Source organism: Oncorhynchus mykiss, chromosome 22 (assembly GCF_057628025.1).
Source record: "Oncorhynchus mykiss isolate SJ-2025 chromosome 22, ASM5762802v1, whole genome shotgun sequence".
Classification (NCBI taxonomy): Eukaryota; Metazoa; Chordata; class Actinopteri; order Salmoniformes; family Salmonidae; genus Oncorhynchus; species Oncorhynchus mykiss.
The window spans coordinates 11808832-11821510 of record NC_143043.1 but is presented as its reverse complement, the minus strand read 5'-3'; the positions used below and the strand labels follow the sequence as shown (position 1 = coordinate 11821510).

At 40.6% G+C, this 12679-nt stretch overlaps 1 protein-coding gene across 1 annotated transcript; it reads left to right on the top strand.

Annotated features, from left to right (window-relative positions):
- Positions 1-10939: 10939 nt before the first annotated feature.
- On the top strand, positions 10940-12218 carry LOC110501355 (gamma-crystallin M3). The gene is made up of 3 exons (XM_021578873.3): positions 10940-10999; positions 11338-11583; positions 11888-12218. The coding sequence occupies exons 1-3, from the start codon at positions 10988-10990 to the stop codon at positions 12167-12169; spliced, it is 540 nt and encodes a 179-aa protein (XP_021434548.1). The 5' UTR covers positions 10940-10987; the 3' UTR covers positions 12170-12218.
- Positions 12219-12679: the final 461 nt, after the last annotated feature.

Sequence of the window (12679 nt, the reverse complement as noted above, 5' to 3'; positions counted from 1 at the left end):
TCAAGGAAACAGTGAACTCCCAAAAGGGTACATTCAACCCAATTCATGTCTCAATTGTCTCAAGGCTTAAAAATCCTTCTTTATCCTGTCGCCTCCCCTTCATCTACACTGATTGAAGTGGATTTAAGATTTAACATGTGACAGGGGATCATAGCTTTCACCTGAATTCACCTGGTCAGTCTGTCATGGAAACAGTGTTCTCAATGTTTTGTACACTCATTGTATATCTTCAGTTCAACATCCCACTGACATGTTGAAAAACAAACTACACCTCTTTTAAACCCTTCCTTTTAAACCCTTTTATCCTGTTATGCACTGGAGAGTTCTGCTTATCTCTGCGGCTCCAGTCTCCAGTTCAGTGTGCGTGTGTGCGTGCGTGTCTGTCTGTCTGTCTTTCACCCAGAACCCCAGTTCAAAAGAGCCATCAGTGTTCTGCAGAGATAAGGAGCAGCACAGGATAACACACCTTTGTATAAAAACAACCACTGACCAAAAAACAGCTGTGAAAACTAAACTTCACGTACTAACCTCTCATTTAAGAAGGATTGTAGACAATAGGTTATTGAAAGACCCTAATGTTAAAGATGTAATCCGCAGTAGGGGGAAACAGTGCCACTGGCCGCCCCACCGCCGTTGTTATTGTTTTTAGGTCATTCAATAAACATTGAACATCTAATAGTCGTAGGTGAGCTGGTTTTACTCTTTTTTTTGCAATTTTCTGGTGTTTTTTTGATGGAAAACTGAGGGGGTCGGACATAACACCTCAGCCTTATTACCCATAGATAAACAGGCTACAAATGCTTTAACAATTTAAATGTTTTAGTGAAGCTTGCATTTATTTGCCCCTCCCTGTTGCACACAATATTTACGATGAAGTCATCAACTCTGTTATGGTCAACCCTGTTAATTTATTTGGCTCTCAAAATTACTATCGTCATTTTTTTATTTAACCACTTGAGATGGGAAAAAGTGTTTTTTATTAAGTTGTGAAAAGGTGCTCTTTGTGACAGAATATAAACATTTGGTCAAATATATGCAGTATTTTATTTTTTACCAAGTTACGCTACTCATTGGTGGAATGACCCCTTCGTTGCCGAGCTGAGGAGCGTCACGCAGCAGGGTAAAAAAAAATGTTATTTGCAGTAACTTATTTGTTGTTGTAATATCGCAAATGGATGTTTCACCACCAAGGATTCCAGCGTTGATAATAAGAAACTATTGTTTTTGTCAGCCAAGGGAAAGTCACTGATGCTGAACAGAACTCCCAAAAGGGTTTGCACAAGAAACATCTGTTTTATAGGAAATAAAACCAGTATTCAACAATAACCCCTTTTCACACTGTCTTTTTACATACGTTGCTCTTTTCAGCATGGTTCCAGCAACTATAGTCACTACACTGTAAAGGGGTTACCATGAATTTGACAGTAGCTTACAGGCAGCTCGGTGGCAAGTAAAAGTCTGTATTTCATACTACAGTACATCCACAGTAATGTAAATACAGTATCACAGAAAGTACTGTGTAATGGCACACAGTACAATACTGTAAAATGTACTGTATTACACTGTAAAAAAGTAAAAGCTACCGTAATCGGAACGAATGAATGAAATTTGTTGAGGGTAGGCGATTGTATTTTACTGTAATTACAAGGGATTGGTGCAAGCAGGTTGGCTGCTAGGTAAAGTATTCACAAACATTACAGCATGTTAATTAATATTTTGTATTATCTATCACTTGTACTTCTAGAGGCCTTAACAAAGGCTTCCAAACTGGCAACAACTACAGGTCAAAACAGACCAAAAGGACATGGCAAAAAGCACAACCATTTAAGGTTGAAGACTTGCTGCCACTCCAATCTGTCCCATATACATTTTAAATTGTTGGGGCACTATAACCACATAGGAGTTAAATTGGTACAGCATTCTCACTCACAGGTACAACAAATATAGCCTCTTACAATGCACCCACTAATGGTCAAAACGTTTTTGGCGCTCCAAAAATACGGTAAAGCACTGTAATCTGTGGGGTATAATTACAGTACCATTCGAAATACAGCAATTATTTCCCACAATGCACCATAATTTACAGTATACTGCAGTAAAACATATTTTACTGTTGATAATACAAAAAGTTAAGGTATAATAAAACATTTTCCATTACAGTGTATGGGTTAGCTTGACTGAGCTTGTTCTGGCTCAAAAGTGTGAAAATACCCTGTGTTTCCTTGTTTTTAGGAGGGTGATGTTTGGAGAATAAAACCCCTATACTGCTCAGTGTAATCTAACAATACCTCTTCAGGGGATCTCAGGGATGGTTCTTCTATACCCCTGCAGTTCACAGAGACCCCAGGGAAACCCTGTAAACTGGCAGGATATTGGAGAGGATCTCTGCACCTGAGTGAAGCATAGGGAAGGCAGGGGGAGACATGGGGGAGGCAGGGAGAGGGGACAGGGGTGAGACAGAGGGGAGTCAAGGAGGAGAATGGGTGCTTAAGACTGGAGGTGGGGCCCTGAGGCTCTAAGGCCTTACTGAACAATGTTTTATGAATCTGCTCCAGTGGCTGACGGATTGGGAGGCAAATTGGCTGTGTCAGATTTCATATCACAGCTGGAGCCATGGAGCTGGGCTATAGTTTAATAAGGTGGGGATGGTGGTGTGTGTGTGTGCACGTGTGTTACTATAAGCTTGTGTTTTCATATGCATTTGTTGTTGTTGCCTTTACAACTGATACAAATGCAGAAAATATTTGAACATGTGTAAACACCATCTCCTTCTCATGATCCATCACAAAGACAATACAAAGAACATGTTAACAGTGTTGTCAGTCTTGCCACAGCCAGGTTCCTGATAGGCCATATGGCAGTCAGAGTCTTCTCTGTTACATAAACCCACTGCAGTCTCACAAACATATGCCCAGAGCGTGTTAAAGCTCTTTACCGGAAACCCAAATCTCAGTAACTAAGCCAGATTACACACATATACATACACAGTACCCCAAGCAGTGATTACACAACCTTCTAGCTGTCAAAGATTAGACTGAAGTGTTGTGATCGAGCAGAATGTGACATCAGTGCAGTGTGTTGTATCACAATCCAGGACATTTACTCAGACACACCATGACTGATCTAAATCATGTGTTTATGGTTTAGAGGACAGAGAGCAGGCCATTAACTCAGAAATACCATGACTTATCTAAAACCAATCTTTATGGTTTAGACACTAGGTGTGGCACTGAGTAGGCAAACCCAATTGCTGCACCTTTCCGGCACCTTCCCTGTTGGGTGGCTAATGGAGCCCAGCTGAGGGTAATAAGTCAATCAAGTATGTGATTGGCTAGACAATCAGCCCTAACAGTTGAATAGGCTGCTGCTGTTCCTGTTCGAGGGCTGGAGATGGCAGCTGACAGGTTAGGGCTGAAAGATGATCAGGTTACGATAACGGTTGGTCAATTATGAAATAAAATTTAGTTTGAGCTGTTTACTCTGCCTCAGTGAGTCTCTGTACCCTGAGACCAGTGGTGTAAAGTACTTAAGTAAAAGTACTTTTAAATACTACTTTAGTTGTTTTGGGGGGTTATCTGTACTTTACTTTACTATTTATATTTTTGACAACTTTTACTCCACTACATTCCTAGAGAAAATAATGTACTTTTTACTCACATTTTCCCTGACACAAAAAAGTACCCGTTACATTTAGAATGCTCAAGCAGGAAAGAATTATGGCACCTATCAATATAACGGTTTGTCATCCCTACTGCCTCTGATCTGGCGGACTCACGAAACACAACTACTGTGTTTGTAAATTACGTCTGAGTGTTGGTGTGCCCCTTTCTGTCCGTATTTTAAAAAGACTACAAAAATAGTGCCTTGTGGTTTGCTTAATATAAGGAATTTGATGTATAGCATTTACTTTTACTCAAATATGAAAATGTTGTACTTTTTCTACCACTACTTAAGTATATTTAAAACCAGATACTTTTACTCAAGTAGTGTTTTACTGGGTAACTTTTACTTTAGTCATTTTCTGTTAAGGTATCTTTACTTCTACTCAAATATGACAATTGAGTACTTTTTTCCACCACTGCCTGAGACCCACTTAGCTTTGGTTCGTGGCAGTGGCTCCTCCCCAGGCTCTGTCACAGCAGGCCATTCACTCAGAAACGTAATGACTGATCAAGAACTGAGTTTGTGAACTGTTATTGTACAGTCGTGGCACAAATATTAATTTCCACAAAGTTTTCTGCTTCCGTGTCTTTAGATATTTTTGTCAGATGTTACTATGGAATACTGAAGTATAATCACAAGCATTTCATAAGTGTCAAAGGCTTTTATTGACAATTACATGAAGTTGATTCAAAGAGTCAATATTTGCAGTGTTGACCCTTCTTTTTCAAGACCTCTGCAATCTGCCCTGGCATACTGTCAATTAACTTCTGGGCCACATCCTGACTGATGGCAGCCCATTCTTGCATAATCGATGCTTGGAGTTTGTCAGAATTTGTGGGTTTTTGTTTGTCCTCCCGCCTCTTGAGAATTGACCACAAGTTCTCAATGGGATTAAGGTCTGGGGAGTTTCCTGGCCATGGACCCAAAATATCGATGTTTTCTTCCCCTATCCACTTAGTTATCAATTTTGCCTTATGACAAGGTGCTCCATCATGCAGGAAAAGGCATTGTTTGTCACCAAACTGTTCCTGGATGGTTGTGAGAAGTTGCTCTCTGAGGATGTGTTGGTACCATTCTTTATTCATGGCTGTGTTCTTAGGCAAAATTGTGAGTGAGCCCACTCCCTTGGCTGAGAAGCAACCCCACACATGAATGGTCTCAGGATGCTTTACTGTTGGCATGACACAGGACTGATGGTAGCGCTCACCTTGTCTTCTCCGGACAAGCTTTTTTCCGGATTCCCCAAACAATCGGAAAGGGCATTCATCAGAGAAAATTACATTACGCCAGTCCTCAGCAGTCCAATCCCTGTACCTTTTGCAGAATATCAGTCTGTACCTGATGTGTTTCCTGGAGAGAAGTGGCTTCTTTGCTGCCCTTCTTCACACCAGGCCATCCTCCAAAAGTCTTCGCCTCCCTGTGCGTGCAGATGCACTCACACCTGCCTGCTGCCATTCCTGAGCAAGCTCTGTACTGTTGGTTCCCCGATCCCGCAGCTGAATCAACTTTAGGAGACGGTTCTGGCACTTGCTGGACTTTCTTGGGCTCCCTGAAGCTTTCTTCACAACAATTGAACCGCGCTTCTTGAAGTTCTTGATGATCCGATAAATGGTTGATTTAGGTGCAATCTTACTGACAGCAATAGCCTTGCCTGTGAAGCCATGTTTGTGCAATGCAATGACGGCACGTGTTTCCTTGCAGGTAACTATGGTTGACAGAGGAAGAACAATGATTCCAAGCACCACCCTGCTTTTGAATCTGCAGTCTGTTATTCAAACTCAATCAGCATAACAGAGTGATCTCCAGCCTTGTCCTCGTCAACACTCACACCTGTGTTAATGAGAGAATCACTGAAGTGATGTCAGCTGGTCCTTTTGTGGCAGGGCTGAAATGTAGTGGAAATGTTATTTTGGGATTAAGTTAATTTGCATGGAAAAAAGGGACTTTGCAATTAATAGCAATTCATCACTCTTCATAACATTCTGGAGTATATGCAAATTGCCATCATACAAACTGAGGCAGCAGACTGTGAAAATTAATATTTGTGTCATTCTCAACTTTTGGCCACGACTGTACATCATATTCCATTGAGAAGGTGTATGTCTTTGTAGACTGTGGTATTCTGAATCAGAAGGTGAGATATTGTGCTGCAGTAAGCATATGCACTTCTGTATAGTAGTAGAAGTTTATTTTGACTGAAATTGAAGTAATTTTAAAATTGTTAATCCGTTGGAGTGTGTTTTATACATTTGATTTAGTTCATTCAAAGTAATCCATCTCTTCTGAAGCACGGCACTGTAAATAGTAACGATCAAATAGCACATATTAACCAATGCAGTCAGCCTTTTGGGGGCCCTAAGCAAAATGTTGTTTTGTTTTTGTGTCTTTTATTTTCGCTTTTGTGCACCACCATCAAACAGTTGAAGATTATTGAAAAGGTATTTCACATCGATTTAGATGGTAGGGTTTCTCTACATAGCTTGTTTTGTCACATAAACTGAAATTACAGAACTATTAGAAATTTAGCAACCAGGAAATGGTGAAAAGATGTCTGCATATTGCACCGTTAAAGCAAGTTTTAGATTTAGAAGATTTAGCAATTTTATAACAAATTGTATGCAATTCTACTCATTTTGCCATGGGGCGGAGAGAATAATTCGACCATGATAACTACAAGTTTAGATAGCTGGACACTAGACAAATGTATCAATCTAAAACATTTTATCTGACGTGTGCTAAATTATTTACATAACAAGATAAAAACTGCTGGTGCACAACCGTAAAAATGTTTTTGTATTCTACTATTCTAACTCTCAACAGTAAGGGGGATGCTAAATGATGTTGGTTTTCATAGTAACGAAGTATACCTCCATAAATGTTCCAGTTCTTCCAAGAGTGTCTGAATAAGAAATAGATGGCAATTACAGATTTTGACAGATAACATTTTTCTTCAGATATGTAGGCCTACAGAATCACTGAGAGTCCAGAGAGTGAGAAAGAGAGTGCAGGGATGCAGAAAAATGAGAGATACTAGGGATATAAGGTCATAACTTTCTTCCCCCCCTCTCCCTCCCCCTTACTCTCTCAGGGTTTAGAACTAGAGAGAGAGAGCTTCAATAGACATATATCCCTCAGTGAGAAGCCAATCTTTTTTACTTTACCGCAGTAATTTCCCCACCAAGGGGATTAAACTCTGGGATTCACTCACTTCACTCTCCATCCAGCATCAGATTTACTCCCTCCATCTATTTATTTACTGCTCTGTCTCCGACAAAAGGATGGAGGGATGGAGAGAGTGACAAAATGCTAGGCTGAAATTAAAACTCAGAGCCTGGTGTAATTCACTCTAATTACTTTTCTCATTCTGCCAGGAAGGGAGGAAACCGTTCTCTTCTTCTCTCCGAGTGCTTAGCTGACTGACTCCCTGCTCTTTTAGACGAGAAGAAAGATGTTAGAAGTCAGATAGATGGTCTGTAGACCAAAGAGACACAGCTGTTTGTCTTCCAAGAGCATGCTGTCTATCTGCTTGTGTTTCAGTTGGTCCTCTCCGGTCCCCATTTCACTAACTACTACATAATTACTGTTCAGCTGATGTTTACCCATCTTGCTGTCTCGCAATTTAATGTTGATTGCCACAAACAGCACATTCATTCTGACATGACATAGCCTTAGCTCCTTCAAACAGCTGCATGTCCTCTGGGGTCTCCAAAGGTGAAACAAAGGGGCCATGGCCTTAAGAAAGGCCTATCTCTGTCTGTCTCTGACACATCCCTCAGGATAATTAAAATAATCTCCTTCTTTCGTTTATTCTCCCTCGTATCTTTCCTCTCAGCATAATGCACTTCTCTCTCCTAGTCTCCTTGGCCTTCCTTCATTTCTCTCTCTCTATCTCCCTCTCTCTTTCTAACTCTCCCCCTCTCTTACACTCTCCTTTATCTGTCTGGAGCATGTGTCAGTGTGAGTAATGTGGATCGTTAAGCAGCTGTGATCAGAATAGATCCTCTCTATGCTTTATCAGTGACACCACACAGCCCCCTATAGCTAATGAACCAGACACACTACCCACCTCACTGGTAAACCTGGCTAGCACATATAGTAGGGGGTGACAGGTAGCCTTGAGGTTAGAGCATTGGCCAAGTAACCAAAAGTCACTGTGCCCTTGAGCAAGGCACTTAACCCCAATTGCGCTGGACAATGGTGACCTTGGCCGTGACTCCACTCCCTGCGGTTGTCTTAGGGGGAGTACAAGTGTATAACAGTATAAGTATAAGCACCCCAAAATTAATAATTACATACTGTATTTTCACACTTTATTTCTAGATACGGTATGACAGTCTTGTATGGACTCACAAAAATATATATTTTTTCACACCTCGAAAATGGTCTTAGGTCAAGCTGGATATAGACTGTATCATTACAAGTTCAGTCCTAAGCAGGTTCCAAGTAAGCGTTTCACTGTTAGTCTACACCTTTATGAAGCACGTGACAAATAAAATGTGATTTGATTTGAGTCTCATTCTGCCTACCCCTCTGATTTACTACATTACTATATTCCCTTGGTTTGCACAGTGAGGAAGTCATTCTTAATTAAAAGAATACAGTTGAGCTGAGATTATGGTTGGATTACTCCGAGAAGGCATCTAACGAATCTAGACATTCTAATTAATTTGAACGTTAATGGGAAATCCTTTGGAGATCCCAGCAGTGCTGTGCAATAAGGCAGCAACCTGACTCGCAGAGCACCTTTCTGGGCACAGTTGACTCTCCGTAGCCTCCTGCCACTCGTGTGTGTGTATGTGTGTTTGTGTGTGTTTTGACAGGGGCAGAAGATCAGACAGTGAATAGTCATGCCCAGGAGAAATAATGGTCCCTAATAATAATGATATGTGTATGTGTTGTCATAGTAATGTTTGACATGACAACTAAGGGATGCTGCGGTAATTATCACCTCCTGCGTAACTCACATTGTAAATCTGTCTATTGAACAAGGGAACTCAAACTTGCAAGGATCATTCCTCTATATAAAAAAGGGAATAAAACGTATTAAGTATCGGCCTGTCTCAATCCTGTGCATTTTATCGAAGGTCATGGTAAAAGATTATGTTCGAGCAGACTGATAGTTATATTTCCTTACATAATCTACTATATGAGCTCCAATCTGGCTTTAGGAAACCCCATTCCATCGACACTTGCGTACTAACTGACCACATCAGGAATCAAGCAGATGGAGAGAAAATTTGTAGTATGGTTATGTTAGATTTCCAAAAGGCGTTTGATACAGTGGATAATGATATTCTGTTACTCAAACTAAGAACAATGAGCTTTAATCGCTATTTGTGATTTTGTGACGCCTGTGCTGGTTGAAAAAGTATTTTGATGTGTGACGCTGTCCTCAGATAATCGCATGGTATGCTTTCGCCGTAAAGCCTTTTTAAAATCTGACAACGTGGTTGGATTAACAAGAAGCTTAAGCTTTTAAATGATGTATGACACTTGTATTTCCATGAATGTTTAATATTACGATTTTTGTATTTTGAATTTCGCACTCTGCAATTTCACCGGATGTTGTCGTAAGTGTGCCGCTAGCGGTTCATGGGCCCTATTAATAACTTAGCCATAAAATGGGTTAGCTCTTATCTGCAAGGAAGAAAACAGTGGATGATGGATAGGACCCTGTCTAAACCCAAAACCTTGAACTGTGGGGTACCCCAAGGGAGTGGGCTGGGCCCACTTTTATTTCTGTTGTATATAAATCATCTGAAATCTGTCTGTACATGTAACCTTTTCCTCTATGCAGATGATTCTGCACTGTTGATTTCCCAAAGACAAAAATGTGGTTAAGAAAGCCCTCAGTGCTGAACTTCTGAATGTCAGTATATAAGCTGTCACCCTACCTTGGAAAAACAGAGTCCATCGTTTACAGGTCCAAAGTGAAACTGAGGAAATGCCCTGACTTTAAGGTGGTAGTAGGTGACATAGTAGTCACAGCAAAAGACTCAGTTAATTATCTTGGATGTATGTTGATAACCATCTGACAGGGGAGAACATGGCACAAAAAGTTATCTACAAAGTGAACCATACAATTTGGTTTCTGGCAAGAACCTCTACATTTCTGGATAGGAATGCAATGGTGGCATTGGCAGGAGCTCTTATTCAGTGCCACAAGATGGCTCAAAGTGGAGGAGAGATTAAATTGTATCTTGTACATAAGATTGTACATATTATGGTCCCCGGGTACCTATGAAACTACATTAACTTTGTCCGGGATAATCCACTGGAAGGAGTGAAACTGATGTTGATCCTTTTAGATTTAATAGTGGTATGGGGAAATAAACTTTTTTTGTACTGAGCTGCCATTCTTTGGAATAGTCTTCCAAAAGAATTGAAAACTATAATCTCCATAGGCAGTTTCAAGTTCCCAGTGAAAAAAATTGCAGCATGTCTCAAAAGTGAGTTGTAAGTGGGTGAGAAGGACATGCCTGGGATAGCATATGGTCAGCCTTTTGGTGCCTATTGTGTAATATATTGTGATTTTCTTGTGTGTATATATAAGATAATTAATGCTGTATATATTAGGGGTATGTGAGACAAGGGAGATGTACCTGTCCAGAGTTGTTTATTAGGAAATGGATCTGTACTAATTACAGTAGCTCATTGTACGAAACAAACAACAATTGTGTCTGTCATTGTTTGTTGCTTCTACAATGGAAATAAGCGTTCAAGCTTTATTGTGTTACCCTTGATGATGAAGTTCAATGTGGCGACGTCACCGGCTGGAGCGCCCTTATGTATGTTTTTTATTTATTTTTATTGCCTAATAAATTCAATCAATCAATCAGCCTACTATTTATTGCCTCTATTTGCTAAACTGGACTCCCAAAAGAATATAACAATCTGGATAACACTTTACTTGGTACCGAACACATTATTAAACCTGAATACGTGGTCACTAAACATGAATTCAAAATAACAGCAGTTGGTATAGACTTATGATGTGATCATGGCTATCACATTCAAACAAACTAAAGCAATAGAGCCAGTTTACTGTACACTGCACACTACCGAGTGTGATTTGAAACATGTCAAAGAGACCATTGTGTACTAGCTCAAAAAGCTCAGTTGCATTGACTTCTCAATGGAAAAAAATCCATTCTAAAGTCTTCTAGCACTCTGCAGGCCTCTATACCATATGTTGCTGGGTCAGGGCTTTACACAATGGGAGGCCACAGGCTCTTTGGGTTTAGTCAGGTATAAAGGTAAGGGCTAAAACAGACGGGACATCAGTGTAGCAGCAGCAACACAGCTCTCAGGAACAACTGCAATCATGATGGGCAAAGTAAGCTACTGTTTTATCCAACACTCTAAGTGTTTTAATTCACTAATGTCTGAATAATGGTTAAGTGAATCGCCATTTTAAAGTGATAGTTACCTTCTTTTTTTTTTACGTGAGGCTTCTTTTCGACATCCATACAATGTTGTTGTTTCCTCCAAACAGTTTTTAAATTTGTTCACTGTTTACTTTGCAAAACCTATGATAATTTAACATTTGGGAGCTGGCATTTGGGAGCATGTAGCAATGCTAGTTATAAAGCAGCTCGTATCTGCGGATTCATATATTTGATTTATGTTTATTTATGTTGCCATAATATTGTAAATATTTTTTGGTGCTCCCAGATCACCTTCTACGAGGACAGGAACTTCCAGGGCCGTTCCTATGAGACCACCCAGGACTGCGCTGACATGTCCTCCTTCCTGAGCAGGTGTCACTCCTGCAGGGTTGACAGCGGTTGCTTCATGGTTTACGATCGTAACAACTACATGGGAAACCAGTACTTCATGAGGAGAGGCGAGTACCCTGACTACCAGCGCATGGGAATGGGAATGAACGACTGCATCCGGTCCTGCCGCATGATCCCCATGGTAGGTGGAGAGAAGAGTGGATGCTATTCCACAGTGGAAGCTAACATTGATGCTTTATATAGAATTCACAAAGCATATGTGAGCAATGCAATATTTCCCCATTCCTCAGGAGGCCCTGTTGGCCCCCAATGGCCAGAGCCATGGATGGCGCTGCCTATGGCTATTGGCTTCCCGATGGCTGTTATAATAGCCGTTAAATTACAGTAGGGTGAAGGAAAACAGGTTTTAATGGTTGTACTCTCATATTATAGACATGTATATACAATTTCCCTGATCCATGAAACCTTTGCTTTCCTCCTAACAGCACAAAGGAAACTTCAGGATGAGGATCTACGAGAGGGAGAACTTTGAAGGTCAGATGCACGAGATGATGGACGACTGTGACTCCATCCAGGAGCGTTACCGTATGTCCGACTGCCAGTCCTGCAACGTCATGGAGGGCCACTGGCTGATGTACGAGCAGCCCCACTACAGAGGCAGACAGATGTACATGAAGCCTGGAGAGTACAGGAGCTTCAGTCAGATGGGCATGGGAGGCATGAGGTTCATGAGCATGAGGCGTATCATGGATAATATGTCTATGTAACATGCTCAGATGTATGAAAAAAAGTTGAATAAAATATGTTCCCAATTTATATTTCTTGCATAATTTTCTTGTTTTTGTGATGTGTTAACTCAAAACACTACCTGGTATAATGGGTATTTCACTATTTCACCCTCACAACTTTAACATTTAAAAGTTTAGGGTACATATATTTTTAAATAGGTAGGTAAGTGTAGTAGGCCACAGCAAGACAGTGCTTCCACTATACACATCCCAACCCTAGGGGGCAGCAGCAACCTGGCCAAATACTGAGTGTGCTAGTAGGTTTGATAAGTGAATGATTGCTCACAAGTTTGGGGGATTGGTGAACTTTGACATTTTGGTGGTCTGGATAGTTGGCTTCATAACAATATGCATGTGTGCTGGATATACAGTAATATCCACTGATATCTCAGTTCTTCAAGTTAGGAAAGAATACTCGACCTTGTCATGCGATTTTGCTGTGCTATTGAAATGCACGATTTCAAGGATTAACAGTCATACAGGCAATAC